This window comes from Salvelinus alpinus, chromosome 24, assembly GCF_045679555.1.
Source record: "Salvelinus alpinus chromosome 24, SLU_Salpinus.1, whole genome shotgun sequence".
Classification (NCBI taxonomy): domain Eukaryota; kingdom Metazoa; phylum Chordata; class Actinopteri; order Salmoniformes; family Salmonidae; genus Salvelinus; species Salvelinus alpinus.
The window spans coordinates 26,385,603-26,399,754 of NC_092109.1; the positions used below are offsets into that span (position 1 = coordinate 26,385,603).

The following is a 14,152-nucleotide window of genomic DNA, read 5'->3' on the forward strand; positions in this document are numbered from 1 at the left end:
TCACCTTCCAACAGGACAATGACACTAAGCACACAGCCAAGACAATGCAGGAGATCAATCTGCAAAAATGTCTAAAAACCTGTTTTGCTTTGTCATTATGAGTTATTGTGTGTAGATTGAGGGACAAATAAAACATTGAATCAATATTAGAATAAGGCTGTAACGTAACAAAATGTTAAAGTCAAGGGGTCTGAATACTTTACGAATGCACTATCGTTTTGACAATATCGCAATATTATTTTTGCGTTAGTTGGCTGTACCTGCACCACAACTCCAGTATTTCTCCTTCATAGCTTGTTCTAAATCCTTTTAAATAGGGAGCACTTTTATTTCCATGTCCCTCTACAGTAGACATTTGGTGAGAAATACGTTTGGAACATCGAATCGCTACATGTTGGTACCGAAGTATCATGATAATATCGTATCGTGAGCTCACTGGCAACTCCCAGCCCTAGTTGAGACTGGGGGATTTTGAGGTAAAACATATCAGTAACTAGGGAAATGCCTCCACCACGTGGTAAGCTCAACTAAATACATACAGTACAGTACATAAGTTAGTGCTATCTGGGAACCTTGGGACGACCCTACCCTTACCTTAACCATACCAGTAGTGTGGCCATCTACTTTACCAGTGTTTTCGTTTTTTTTTTTAACTGTACTTTGTGTTTGCTTAGTGTGTCTAGACATGCCATTTAGCTTTTTGTTAATCTAAAATAAGACAGGAGACATATGTTCTTGAACTAGTATATTTGAGCCAGCCATGATTGTAAAATACATAAATATATTAAAATGATTTACATTTAACTTTTGCAGACATCAAAAACAGTACATACACATGAGCCCTATGCTGTAAAGGCAGCATCTCCAAAACTCGTCAGTGCAATATGAGCTTTTCCCCACCCTCAAAGATAACTCCGTATGAACATGCAGCCTGACTAGTCAAACCGACTTTCAGTTTGACAAATCAAACCACGATCTGTGAAGCTGGTACAGTCTATATATAGATATTCTAAGGGCTGTGTGATTGAAAAGCCCTCATCGTCAATCCAAAGGTAATAAACCAAATTGGCTTTTAAAAAACAGTAGGCAATTTAACAGAATATAAACAGTTGACAAACCGTGGTTGTGGGCAGACATGCTTTCAGCTGCTTGATCTCTCTTAAACTGCTAACTTACATAAGTCATTAAACAAATGGTCTTTAACAAGCCATGTTGAAGACTGAGGTATTTAAACTAACATCAATAACAAGACCCTCTTGATACAACTATGAATGTTAAAACAAATGGGTGACTGGCATTAATCTTATCTTCATTCAACGTCTCATTTATCAGGTCGAGGCTGGCAACAAATCATTCTGTGTCTACTGCTGTGCATATGGCAACATATTAGGGAAAAAAATAACAGGTGGGTAACAAAATATATATAACCATTTCCCATTAGAGAGCAACTTTGTTGTCCAGTGTCTATCCGAGGCTGAACAGAAGCTAAACCAAGAAGTCAATGTTTGGCACACCGGAAGGTTCTTTTGACTGGGGAAGGAAGATTAGAAACATCTTCATTCAACACCTTCATAAGCTCCTTGCTGTACATTGGCCAGACATGCAATTTTACACCTGGATCTGAGTTATGCAAGGCCTCCAGTCACATGACTGTTTGCCAAGTGACAGACCAGTTGATTAGACCTCCAGCTACTGAGTGACCGCTGTCATATGTCAATGCCATAGACCAGGGTTTCCCAAACTCTGTCCCCCCACGTTTTTTTTTTTACCCTAGCACTACACAGCTGATTCAAATAACCAACTCATCAAGCTTTGATTATTTGAATCAACTGTGTAGCGCTACAGGCAAAAAAATAATAACTGTACACCCAGGGGGCCCAAAGACCAACTTTGGGAAACCCTGCTATAGACAAGATAACGTAAGAGCTTTCAAACTTCAATTACATATATTTTTTAATGTAGATGGCAAAACAAAAACATCCTCTTTGTCCTTTCTAAGACCAATAAACAACAATGTTCCTTACCCAATTCAAAAAGCAGAAAAAAAAAAAAAAACAATAAAACTAAAATGTCTTAATAAATATTCAAATGTATTGTAATGGGAGTTACAATAACACTGTCCAGCAGAGGTTATAAGGGAGACTAAATGTAAAAGGTTAAAAATAGAGGCACCCTCTGAGTGGAGACATGAGACCTGGCAGAGTAGACATTTCTATTCGGCCCAGGAGTGGCGGTAAGGAGAGGAACATGAAATCCTTTTTAATGATCTCTCCCAGAAGAAAATAACTGTACTAAAGATGAGTGAGACTCCTTAGAGTGAATGGGCCTAATAATAGAGGTTTTCTGCAGTGAGAACTGCTGTTCGGGTTGGAGGTTATTAAACTGATTATAAGAGGTTCCTTTTATTAAGAGGAAATTCAATAAGAGGTCGCTGAGCAGGAGTGCCTGCCCTCAGATCTGCGCTTCACTATGCAGTAGATTAACCGTGTGGCTCACTGACCTCCATGCCTACAAACAGCCAACAGAAATGATATGCCGACCCTGTTAGCTTGCATGTCTCCACCATTGTAAACGTCATCTAGACAAAAGCTATAGCACTATAACAAATGCTACACCCCCCCATATTAAGATCCACCACATAAAAAGCTGCCAGGAAACCTCTTTCACACTGATACAAGACCAGGGGAAGGATAGGTAAAAGTACCAGGCTTATTTTTTTTTATTTGTGCCCATCTATATGAGGTGTTCCTAGTCCTTCCCTCCCAACATCCCATTGAGTGCTCACTCATGTTGAACATTTTCACAGTGGAGTAGTGAGAGCGACACCTCATGAGATATATCACATTGTTTGTGTGCTCATGCATGCATATACCAGTATGTGTGCACGTATGGGTATTAGAACAGTGAAAACTCAACTGTCACTTTCATAAAGGCATCAGATTTTTTTTGTCAGCTGGCCTAGACTGACTTCTCATTCTATGAGACCATGGCAGAAATAAATACATTGGCACAGTGAAGAGGTAAAAACGACCCAACAAACAAGTTCTGTCACTCATGTCATCATCATCATCATCAACTATAACCTCAAAGCCCATCTCCTGATCCTCTCCACAGAACCACCTGACTTAACTAACCCCGAAGGACAGGGTTGCTGTAAACAGTCCAACTCCTATTCTCCTTCTCTCTTCTTCTCTTTCAGTCTATCTTGTCCTCTCGCTTGCCATCGGCATCCCTCCTCCCCTGCTGGTCTTGGGGGGGTTGTGATGGGCCAGCGATGTCCTCCTCCCTCCCACGAATGAGCGCCCTGGCTTTGGCTCGCCGTGCGTCCATGTAGTCTGAGATAAATTCAGAGTTCTGGTAGATGAGCATGCCGGAGAGTGTGAGTGCCACGCCGACGCAGCTGAGCGCTGACATCTCGTTGCCGAACAGCAGCTGGGAGAGCAGCAGGTTGCCCACAACGCTCAGGTTGCCGAGGATGTGCAGGGTGACGGCGGAGGTGAGGGTTATGACGCAGCAGCTGGCCAGGTTGTACATGACAGAGCCCAGGCAGCTGAGCAGGATGAAGAGCCACAAGTTGTGGTCGTAATGCATTGGAGACTCTAGCACGGCCCAGTTCTCCAGGGCCAGAGCAGCTACGGCCAGGATGCAGAAACTGGGGATGGACATCAGGTAGAGCAGGAACACAGAGTTGATCTTCTCCTCCTGGAGCAAGATACCTGAGAGAAACACACACAAAGAAAACCATTTAAATATAACCTACATAGAGACAGAACACACACACACAAAAGTAGGCTTAACACGCAGTGGTCAAATACAAAGTCTGCCACATCTGCCATGTTCAGAACATCAAAATGTCAAAGGTTTGTGAACTCGGGAGTAGATTTCACATCATGAGACTAGCAGGCTCATTATCATTACAGCTCTGTACTGTACACGCTGTACACTGACAAAACAAGTAGGTCAAAAGCAAATATATGAACAAGTTCATACTGGTCAAATACAGAACCAGGATTCAAATTACACATTGTTCCTTCTCTGAACATAGCTAGGAGATTGGTCAGATGATTTTAACTAGGACACCACTTAAGCCAACATAAACCTCCAGCTGACATCAATTCCTAGGGGAAACAGAACACATCTATGATTCCTTACCTACGTTTGGTATTCATAAGTGGATGGACATTCTGCTCTTGACAGTATGTAATGTAGTGATAGGACTTAATTACAGTAAACAGGTTGGAGCTCTCTGCCTGTTTTTTTGAGTGCTCCAACCAATGTTCCCTCTAAGTTGTGGGCCTGCGAGGGTGTGTGCAGCTACCCACAGGACTGCGCACAGAAGAAATATAAGCGTGCGGAGAGAAGCACAAGATTGAACTAGAGTTTCCCCCGTTAACACTATCAACGTTTCACTTTACTGTGGGAATTGTGATCAAATAAATGCAATACTAGCCACTTTCAATGCAACAGGCCACTCACTACAAAATGAACTATGCAATACTTAGCATGCAAAACTAACTATGCAAGAGATTTTGTTGTAGGCAGAATGCATCGGAGTAGGACTCTATTGCATTGACAGGCATGACTCAGGCCCATATTCTACTGGTGCACCATAACCAATCAGAGCTGTAGTAGGCCTATATCCAAAACAGACCATTGCCATATATAGATCTGTGCCATTCACTTTTAACTTTTTTGTTTATTTCACCTTTATTTAACCAGGTAGGCCAGTTGAGAACAAGTTCTCATTTACAACTGCGACATGGCCAAGATAAAGCAAAGCCACACAAACAGCAACACAGAGTTACACATGGAATAAACAAACATACAGTCAATAATACAATAGAAAAAAAGTCTATATAGAGTGTGTGCAAATGAGGTAGGATAAGATAGGTAAGGCAATAAATAGGCCATAGTGGCGAAATAATTACAATATTGCAATTAAACACTGGAGTGATAGATGTGCGGAAGATGAATGTGCAAGTAGAGATACTGGGGTGCAAAGGAGCAAAATAAATAAATACAGTATTGGGATGAGGTAGTTGGATGAACTATTTACAGATGGGCTACGTACAGGTGCAGTGATCTGTGAGCTGCTCTGACTGCTGGTGCTTAAAGCTAGTGAGGGAGATATGAGTCTCCAGCTTCAGTGATTTTTGCAGTTCGTTCCAGCCATTGGCAGCAGAGAACTGGAAGGAAAGGCGGCCAAACAGGGAATTGGCTTTGGGGGTGACCAGTGAAATATACCTGCTGGAGCGCGTGCTACGGGTGGGTGCTGCTATGGTGACCAGTGAGCTGAGATAAGGCGTGGCTTTACCTAGCAAAGACTTCTAGATGACCTGGAGCCAGTGGGTTTGGCGATGAATATGAAGCGAGGCCCAGCCAACAAGAGCATACAGGTCACAGTGGTGGGTAGTATATGGGGCTTTGGTGACAAAACAGATGGCACTGTGATAGACTACATCTAATTTGCTGAGTAGAGTGTTGGAGGCTATTTTGTAAATTACATTGCCGAAGTCAAGGATCAGCAGGATAGTTTTGACACACTGAACTCTGAAAAGTAGATGAACCAGGCGAGGCAGTCATTTGAGAAACCAAGGCAGTTGAGTCTGGCGATAAGAATGTAGTGATTGACAGAGTCGAAAGCCTTGGCCAGGTCGACGAATACAGCTGCACAGTATTGTCTCTTATCGATGGCGGTTATGATATTGTTTAGGACCTTGAGCGTGCCTGAGGTGCACCCATGACCAGCTCGGAAACCAGATTGCATAGCGGAGAAGGTACGGTGGGATTCGAAATGGTCAGTGATCTGTTTGCTAACTTGGCTTTCAAAGACCTTAGAAAGGCAGGGCAGGATAGATATAGGTCTGTAACAGTTTTGGTCTTGAGTGTCTCCCCCTTTGAAGAGGGGAATGACCGCGGCAGCTTTCCAATCTTTGGGGATCTCAGACGATACGAAAGAGAGGTTGAACAGGCTAGTAGTAGGGGTTGCAACAATTTCAGCAGATCATTTTAGAAAGAGGGTCCAGATTGTCTAGCCCAGCTGATTTATAGGGGTCCAGATTTTGCAGCTCTTTCAGAACATCAGCTATCTGGATTTGGGTGAAGGAGAAATGGGGGGGGCAAGTTGTTGTGGGGGGTGGAGGGCTGTTGACCGGGGTAGGGGTAGCCAGGTGGAAAGCATGGCCAGCCGTAGAGATTTGCTTAATGAAATTATCAATTATCGTGGCTTTATCGGTGGTGACAGTGTAGTGGGCAGCTGGGAGGAGGTGCTCTTACTGAACTGAATTGTTACAGCATGTGCGTTCATGAATAGAAGCGCTTGTTTTGAGATCAAAGCGAGAGCTTCATGTAGTGACGTGTGCACATTTGTTCATATCCTTTGTTAGTTAGTAAGTTATTAGCCCAGTTATAGATCATTTGTAGGCAGCAATGGGAGAGTGATTGGTTCCTACAAGAGCACCAAACGTGTGCATTTCTAGACATCCTTGAAAAGCCAGTCAGGTAAATAGATTTATTTTGTCCTAAAGGGGCAGTATTATGTGGGAATAATTATACATTTTATTTTGTAAAGTGGTTTCTTGCATCAAACACCACAACAACATTTTCAGTCACCTCCTTGTCTGATGGACAAGTGGATAAACAGGTTAATGTCAAGCCCTGCATGTTTTTTCCCCCCAAAAGTCTCATGGAATGTAGGTCTACATTGAACACCACACATTGGCTGCTACTGTAGGCGGAATGATAGAACAGCTATTTCCATGTTAAAATGTTAATGTCTCCATTGTTTTTGATGGTAGGCCTCTCTGATAGGCCTACATTATGGTCAAATAGCCACAGTAGCCTACTTGACCACCGTTAAAACTAACTTAAAGCGAGTACAGCCTCAGTGTTCACAGTAAACGTGAGCCGGAAGTTGCACAGAAAGTTCGCATTCAGCAGCCCTGAAATTTGCTCAGTGATAAAAAAAATGAGAGGAAACATAGGCTCGAACCTGTTTACCAGGCAGGGATTAGTCCTTTTTGATACGTTTTCCATGGGTAAACTGTCAGTAGTTTTGAAAGTTTCCTTAGCAACAGGCAACACACCATCTCTAGCTAGACTGGGTGAGTCACTTGAGGAGTGACTCAGAGCATCAGTAAAATGTTCCAACCCTAACTGCAGTGTGGGAAGTTTAATATGAACATGGGATTGGAGGGAACACCAAAACTACACTGATAGAGTATTTCAGTTAGGGGCATTATCTTCCACGCTCTTGAAGGGAAAGTATTGAAGTACACAGGGCCATTCTGATTTATTCCAACATAACACCCATACGTTAATTGCTTAGGCCTACCACAGTTATACAGACAATGTGTCAACACTCATCAGAAATGAAACATAATAACTATTATAAAGGCATAATAAAAAGGTAGCAGCTGGGACTTTACTCACTTTGCTGGATGGTTTTGACACCTCTCAACATTGTCGCAGCGAATACGAAGAAGCAACCTGTCTGGTCGTACTGGACCTCGCCCATAATGCTGAATGAGGCTCCCAGACAGATGGGCATCATGGCCGTGTATTTGAGGATGTGATGCTGCTTGCCCAAGATCAGGGTGGAAATCGCCAGGGTGAAGATTGGCGTGGTGGTGTAGATAATTTGCGCAAAGGACAGCTGGACATAGTTCAGACCCACGTTGCCAAACGCAATGCTGGCACAAAATGTCAAGCTCAATAGAAACACCTTCCATTTGGCGCTGTTGGTAAGGTCCTTATGCTTGTCAACACCGCCTTTGTGCTGGAGCATTCGAAGTTTAATAAGCCAAAAGTCCACCACTATTGCTGTCAACATGTGCAGGGCCGATAGCAGTAAGGGGTACCTGAAGTTGTACACTGCAAATATCCATTTGTTAAGACTGGAGATGGTCGTCCCCGTCACAAGCCAGACAATGACAGCGGACAGAAGGTGCAGCATCTCCCCCAGTGGCCTTTTCCCCGTCTTGCGCCGGGTCGCCTCGCATTTAGAGAGGCCATCGGTGCTAATCATGTTCTTTTCATCCTCTTTTCTGTAAGACAAACACATCTTGACTTCGTAATGCAATAACATCACATTAGTGTCTGCACAAACTGTCCCGATTGCATAACCCTTTTCGATACGGTCGGCGTTAGCTAGCCGTTTTCAGCTGTATAAAATGTCCCTCATCCTGATAATCGTCTCACAAAATATATCTAACCTTAGCTAACTAACTTACTTGAGACTATTCTGTTGATGACATATCCATAGTTTTCTGTGTTGTTTTGCTGAGGTAAACAAGGCTTTTTTTACACCAGGCTGAGACACGTGTTACTGTTTTGCATAGGAGATGGTTGTGTAACCAAATAGTAGTGACAGATGCTAGCTAGAGTGCAAGACAAGTGCGAAGTGGTGGGTAGCAGGAGATTGTTCTTCCCTTGGAGAATTGCGGACTCTCCTACATCCTCTACTGATGCGTCCGTGATTGGTTACAATTTAAAGTCCCCAAATGATGACACAGAAAAGTTTCCAAAGAGTATTATATTGGCTACATTCAGCTGGCTATATTTATCCTACCGTTGTTTGCCATGAATTACGTCGCCGGCCCGGAAATCAAACGGCCACTCGCTCTTGCAGCGGCTGCAGTTGCAAGTAATGCCCATAGATGGAAACTTACTTCATGCGAGGGGTCTCGTCCTATCAGCAGAACTACGACAATTCCTATACATACATTGTTCACACATTGAAAATATGAGGCCCCGCAAGGTTCTACACAGCGAAATGAGTGCACGGACCTAGCGTCATCATTACGCCCTATTTCACATGCTTTACGTCATCCGTGAAGTACAGAGGTAAAACTAGTTTATATTGGATATTCGGTTCTCTTGTCAAAGCATGCGATGACTATGAAGATGGTATATTCTGAATTGGATGAATGGAGAAAAATCCACACTTTTTTTATTTTATATATATATATATATATATATATATATATATATATATATAGCTTTCAATTTAACAGCTCTTACACCAAGCGTGCCATGACAATTGAAATGATATATTCTGAATGAGGGAGTGGACAAAAAAATCCAACGTTTTTTGTTGTTGTTGAAATGTATTTATTTGTATTTGCTTTCAAGCTTCAATAGCACTTACACAAAGCGTGCCATGACTATGAAAATGATATATTCTGAGTCATTGGAGGATGAACAAAAATCTACCGCTTTTTTTGTTGTTGTTGAAATTTATTTTATTTTCATTGGCTTTCAATCTTCAATAGCTCTTACACAAAGCGTGCCCTGACTATTAAAATGATATATTCTGACTCGGGGATGGATGGACACATTTTTTTCCTAATACATTTTTACAATAAATATATAATTATCATGGTCATGGAACACTGTGTAAGAGCTATTGAAGATTGAAATCCAAAATCTTATTATTTAAAAATAACAATAAAAGTCAATAAAAATTTGATTTCTCTCCATCCACCCCTGATTCAGAATATACCACCTTCATAGCAATGGCATGCTTGGTTCAATAGGTATTGATGAGAAAATCAATATCCACCTAATATCGAATATGTGGCGATGTTGGCTAGCTAAGCTCATGCGCAGAATAAGTCATCGGGTCAAACGGTCGTCTAGCGCCGAACTGCGCATGTGCACGCCATCAACACAAAGGTGTCACTTTCACGAGGTTGGATTAATAACATGTTCAACTACTTAAGACATTGGCTCCAATCGAGTTGTGCTTTTAGATTGCGAAAATTAACAGCTAAGGAATATTTTTACTTCTCAAACCCCGGCCTGGTCTGCTTTGACAAGCGTTCCAGGAAGTCTCGCGATGTTGCGTCTCTGGGTTTAGAAACTCTGTGCCTATTCTATCAACTTAATTTATTATATAAACTACCCGTATACCTAAACAAGTCCGATTCAAACGTAATGTCAGACCAGAGAGGCCTGATAAACGATCACAGAATCGCCAGCTAATGTTGCCCACTGCAACAATTGACCAGCTAAAATAGCGAACGTGAACCATGTTCCCCAAATGTAACATCACGCGGCAGCATAACGGCATTAATGACTATTAGTTATGCCTTTTGGTTACATTTACCTCTGTAGTTGTGTATCTTTGTCTTGGTAACATCACAAAAAACATCCCAGGCGAACGAGCTGAGCTGACTGCTTGTCTGCCTCAGTGCCTCGTTATCGCCCGATCAGCTGTACCGGTCACGTCACTGCTCTCTAACTGGAACCAATAGATATTGTTACAACTCAGCAATCAGAGATATTGCACATCGTTACAACACTGTATATAGACATAATATGACATATGAAATGTCTTTATTCTTTTGGAACTTAGGTGAGTGTAATATTTACTGTTCACTTTGTTTATTTCATTTTTGTTTATCAATTTCACTTGCTTTGGCAATGTTAACATTTAACCCATGCCAATAAAGCCTCTTGAATTGCATATATATTTCTTAAAAGGAAGAGATAAGAATCCCTGCGGGAATGGAGAAACATAACGCTCCGCCCAGCAGACTGTCGACCAATCGCGTTCACGTTATCATGCTGCGTTACGCGGTTGCTAAACTAATCGTCACGCAATCCCTTCTAAAAGCCAGGGTATGAGTCAAGAAACTTGCTTATTTTCCTCGAAAGAACGCAATGTCACGATTTCAAAGCTATACGATATTGCAGAGAACAAGTTCATTATCACATATATCGGAAAAGATTTGTAACGTTGTACCTCTTGTTCACGTAATTCATGCTAATGTTGTTTTTTGGAGCTAACGCCCAAATAACTCCAATTTACTCCTTGATGGAGCGATCTCCCTGTCCCGGAATCACCCAGAATGCACCGCGCGGCCAATGGGCAAATGTACACACGACGGGCGAAAATACGATTCCAATGGAGTTTCCCATCTCCTCAAAAGTATTTCTGCTGCAATCACCCTCTTCTTCTTATTATTATTTTTCTTTTATTTTGCCCTGTTTATCAAAAGTTTTGGAAAAACTTCTCAATAGTCAACTGACTGGCTTTCTTGATGTCTATACTATTCTCTCTGGTATGCAATCTGGTTTCCGCTGAGGTTATGGATGTGTCACTGCAACCTTAAAGGTCCTAAATGATGTCACCATTGCCCTTGATTCTAATCAATATTGTGCTGATATTTTTATTGACTTGGACAAAGCTTTTGACACGGTAGACCATTCCATTCTTGTGGGCCGGCTAAGGAGTATTGGTTTCTCTGAGGTGTCTTTGGCCTGGTTTGCTAATTACCTCTGAACGAGTGCAGTGTATAGTCAGAACATCTGCTGTCTCAGCCTCTGCCTGTCACCAAGGAAGTACCCCAAGGCTCGATCCTAGTCCCCACGCTCTTCTCAATTTACATCAACAACAGCTCAGGCAGTAGGAAGCCCTCTTATCCATTTATATTCATATGATACAGTCTTATACTCAGCTGGCCCGCCTCCGGATTTTGTGTTAAATGCTACAACAAAGCTTTCTTAGTGTCCAACAAGCTTTTTCTGCCCTTAATGCCCTTAAACTTGTTCTGAACACCTCCAAAAGAAAGGTCATGTGGTTTGGTAAGAAGAATGTCCCTCTCCCCACCGGTGTGATTACTACCTCTGAGGGTTCAGAGCTTGAGGTAGTCACCTCATGCAAGTACTTGGGAGTATGGCTAGAGGGTACACTTTCCTTCTCAGCACATATCAAAGCTGCAGGCTAAGGTTAAATCTAGACTTGGTTTCCTCTAACATAATCGCCCCTCTTTCACCCCAGCTGCCAAACTAACCCTGATTTGATGACCATCCTACCTATGCTAGATTACGGAGACGTAATTTATAGATCGTCAGGTAAAGGTGCTCTCGAGCGGCTAGATGTTCTTTACCATTCGGCCATCAGATTTGCCACCAATGCTCCTTATAGGACACATCACTGCACTCTATACTCCTCTGTAAACTGGTCATCTCTGTATACCTGTCGCATAACCCACTGGTTGATGCTTATTTATAAAACCCCCTTAGGCCTCACTCCCCCCCTCTGAGATACCTACTGCAGGCCTCATCCTCCACATACAACACCCGTTCTGCCAGTCACATTCTGTTAAAGGTCCCCAAAGTACACACATCCCTGGGCCGATTCTCTTTTCAGTTCGCTGCAGCTAGCGACTGGAACGAGCTGCAAAAAACACTTAAACTGGACAGTTTTATCTCCATCTCTTCATTCAAAGACTTAATCATGGACACTCTTACTGACAGTTGTGGCTGCTTCGGGTGATGTATTGTTATCTCTACCTTCTTGCCTTTGTGCTGTTGTCTGTGCTCAATAATGTTTGTACCATGTTTTGTGCTGCTACCATGTTGTGCTGCTGCCATGTTGTGTTGTCATGTGTTGCTGCCATGCTATGTTGTTGTCTTAGGTTTGTCTTTATGTAGTTTTGTGGAGTTACTCTAGTCGTGATGTGTGTTTTGTCCAATATTTACATTTTTAATCCCAGCCCCCGTTCCCGCAGGAGGTTTTTGCCTTTTGGTAGGCCGTCATTGTAAATACAAATTTGTTCTTAACTGAATAAAGGTAAAAAAATATATATATTCTTCTGCCGCCACCTACAGTATTGACTGTGCATCAGCCTACTATTCTGTAGTATGAATTCATTACACTTTGTGAAAAAATTGCCCTACCAACTATCCCTGCACCCATTACAACCTCACCATTATTACACTACTTTGGCCCTATCTGATCTTACTCCAGGCCTGCAGCCTGGGTGGACGGGACACTATAGTTCAAACGTCTGGTAACTCTTTTGCAGTAAAATCTCGTATGCCCAAGTACTTCTCTGCAGCTGCCACCACAACATCTATCCTCTGTGATTAACGTTCCATTCCTGCTGTACAATTGACAACCATGGCCATGAACGCCAAAACAACAACCTTAATGAAGCACATGTTATTCCTATCACTCTCTTGGCCTACTCACAGGGACTAAGGATACCTCACCCTGGACCGATCTTCCTCTACTACTCTCTGCACTTCGTCAGCATACGACACCTTCTGCACTACTCTGATGATCAGAATCATCATCATCAGGACAAGGCTCAAATTCGACGGTCTTCACCGAACCTTCCACCGCAGTTAATTCATCCTCACTCTCCTCACATTCAATTTCCTTCTGTAACTCTTCCAAAAGTTCTGTGTGATCCACCACTCCATATTCACTCAAAACATGTTCCACTTTTATCCTTTTTTTCCTACTCCCCAACTTATGGCCACACCAGCAGCCACAGTCTGATAAAACAATCACCCTCTCTTTGTTTACTGGGACAGTAACAAAGAAAAGATTACCTTAGCCTGGACAAGAGCTCATGCCTATACCTTTTACAGTAGGCTAAGCTTAGGTAAAAACTACATAAAACATCACACACTCACAGCTTACTTGCTTTGCTTGCCTCTTAGGGCTATCCAACTTATATCTTTGACACTTATGCGTTGCCCACGTTGGTCCCTGATACAGTATAAAATATCAGTCTATGGCCATATTGCTACATGTCTAGATAGAAATAGGCCTCACCTAGAAACCTGCCGATAGAGGAGTACGGAGGAGCTGCAGAGTGAAACACATACTGAAATGCAACTGAGAGGAATAAGAAGCGTTACTTTATTATGTAGTGTCAGCACATACAGCACACTTCTTCCTCTAAAGGCGTTTGTTTTTATATAACACTTAATAAAACATGTCTGCACAAATATGAATTAACCTAAACAGAGCACTCAATGTACACAGTGAACAAATGTTGATCTACTGATTGTATTAAAAAACAAACAATCCACCAATGCAAATATAGCACATGGGACAGAAATCGCAGTGAGATTGTTCCCCCCTTTACCACACCACCTTGCATTCCCACCCCCTAGTGAGGAGTTGTATGTGAAAAACAGAATGCATGATACTCTGCCTCAGTTTGGAACATTCTGTTCTCAGTGTAGAATACAGTACAGATGTTATCTTGCCATTGAGCACGACACCACCGCCTTAAAACAGCCAAAAGGACTGTATGTTGACTGATCAGCAACAAATTGTGCAAACTTTCACATTTGTTCAGATATAATTACTGTAATGCTTAATTCCAAAATGATCTTTTATAAGAAG

General features: G+C 42.2%; 1 protein-coding gene across 5 annotated transcripts; it reads right to left on the reverse strand.

Annotated features, from left to right (window-relative positions):
- Positions 1 to 732: 732 nt before the first annotated feature.
- LOC139552428 (solute carrier family 35 member E4-like) lies at positions 733 to 10,856 on the reverse strand. 5 transcript variants are annotated; one of them, XM_071364163.1, is made up of 4 exons: positions 10,748 to 10,856; positions 10,109 to 10,243; positions 7,432 to 8,045; positions 733 to 3,716 (listed from the first exon to the last, which is right to left on the reverse strand). In XM_071364163.1, exons 3-4 carry the CDS (start codon positions 8,024 to 8,026, stop codon positions 3,196 to 3,198), a joined length of 1,116 nt encoding a protein of 371 aa, XP_071220264.1. In that variant the 5' UTR covers positions 8,027 to 8,045; positions 10,109 to 10,243; positions 10,748 to 10,856; the 3' UTR covers positions 733 to 3,195. The 5 variants fall into 5 exon arrangements, with proteins under 5 accessions (XP_071220264.1, XP_071220263.1, XP_071220262.1 ...); XM_071364162.1 differs by lacking the exon at positions 10,748 to 10,856 and having other exon boundaries at positions 10,109 to 10,316; XM_071364161.1 differs by lacking the exons at positions 10,109 to 10,243; positions 10,748 to 10,856 and adding an exon at positions 8,670 to 8,869.
- Positions 10,857 to 14,152: the final 3,296 nt, after the last annotated feature.

Excerpts from the sequence above, each read along its gene's own strand:
- LOC139552428 (XM_071364160.1), bottom strand. The coding sequence starts at position 8,655 with ATGGGCATTACTTGCAACTGCAGCCGCTGCAAGAGCGAGTGGCCGTTT. Across the intron at positions 8,046-8,569 it reads GTAATTCATGGCAAACAACG|AAAAGAGGATGAAAAGAACA; the intron begins GTAGGATAAATA and ends TTTGTCTTACAG. Across the intron at positions 3,717-7,431 it reads TGTCAAAACCATCCAGCAAA|GTATCTTGCTCCAGGAGGAG; the intron begins GTGAGTAAAGTC and ends TGTTTCTCTCAG.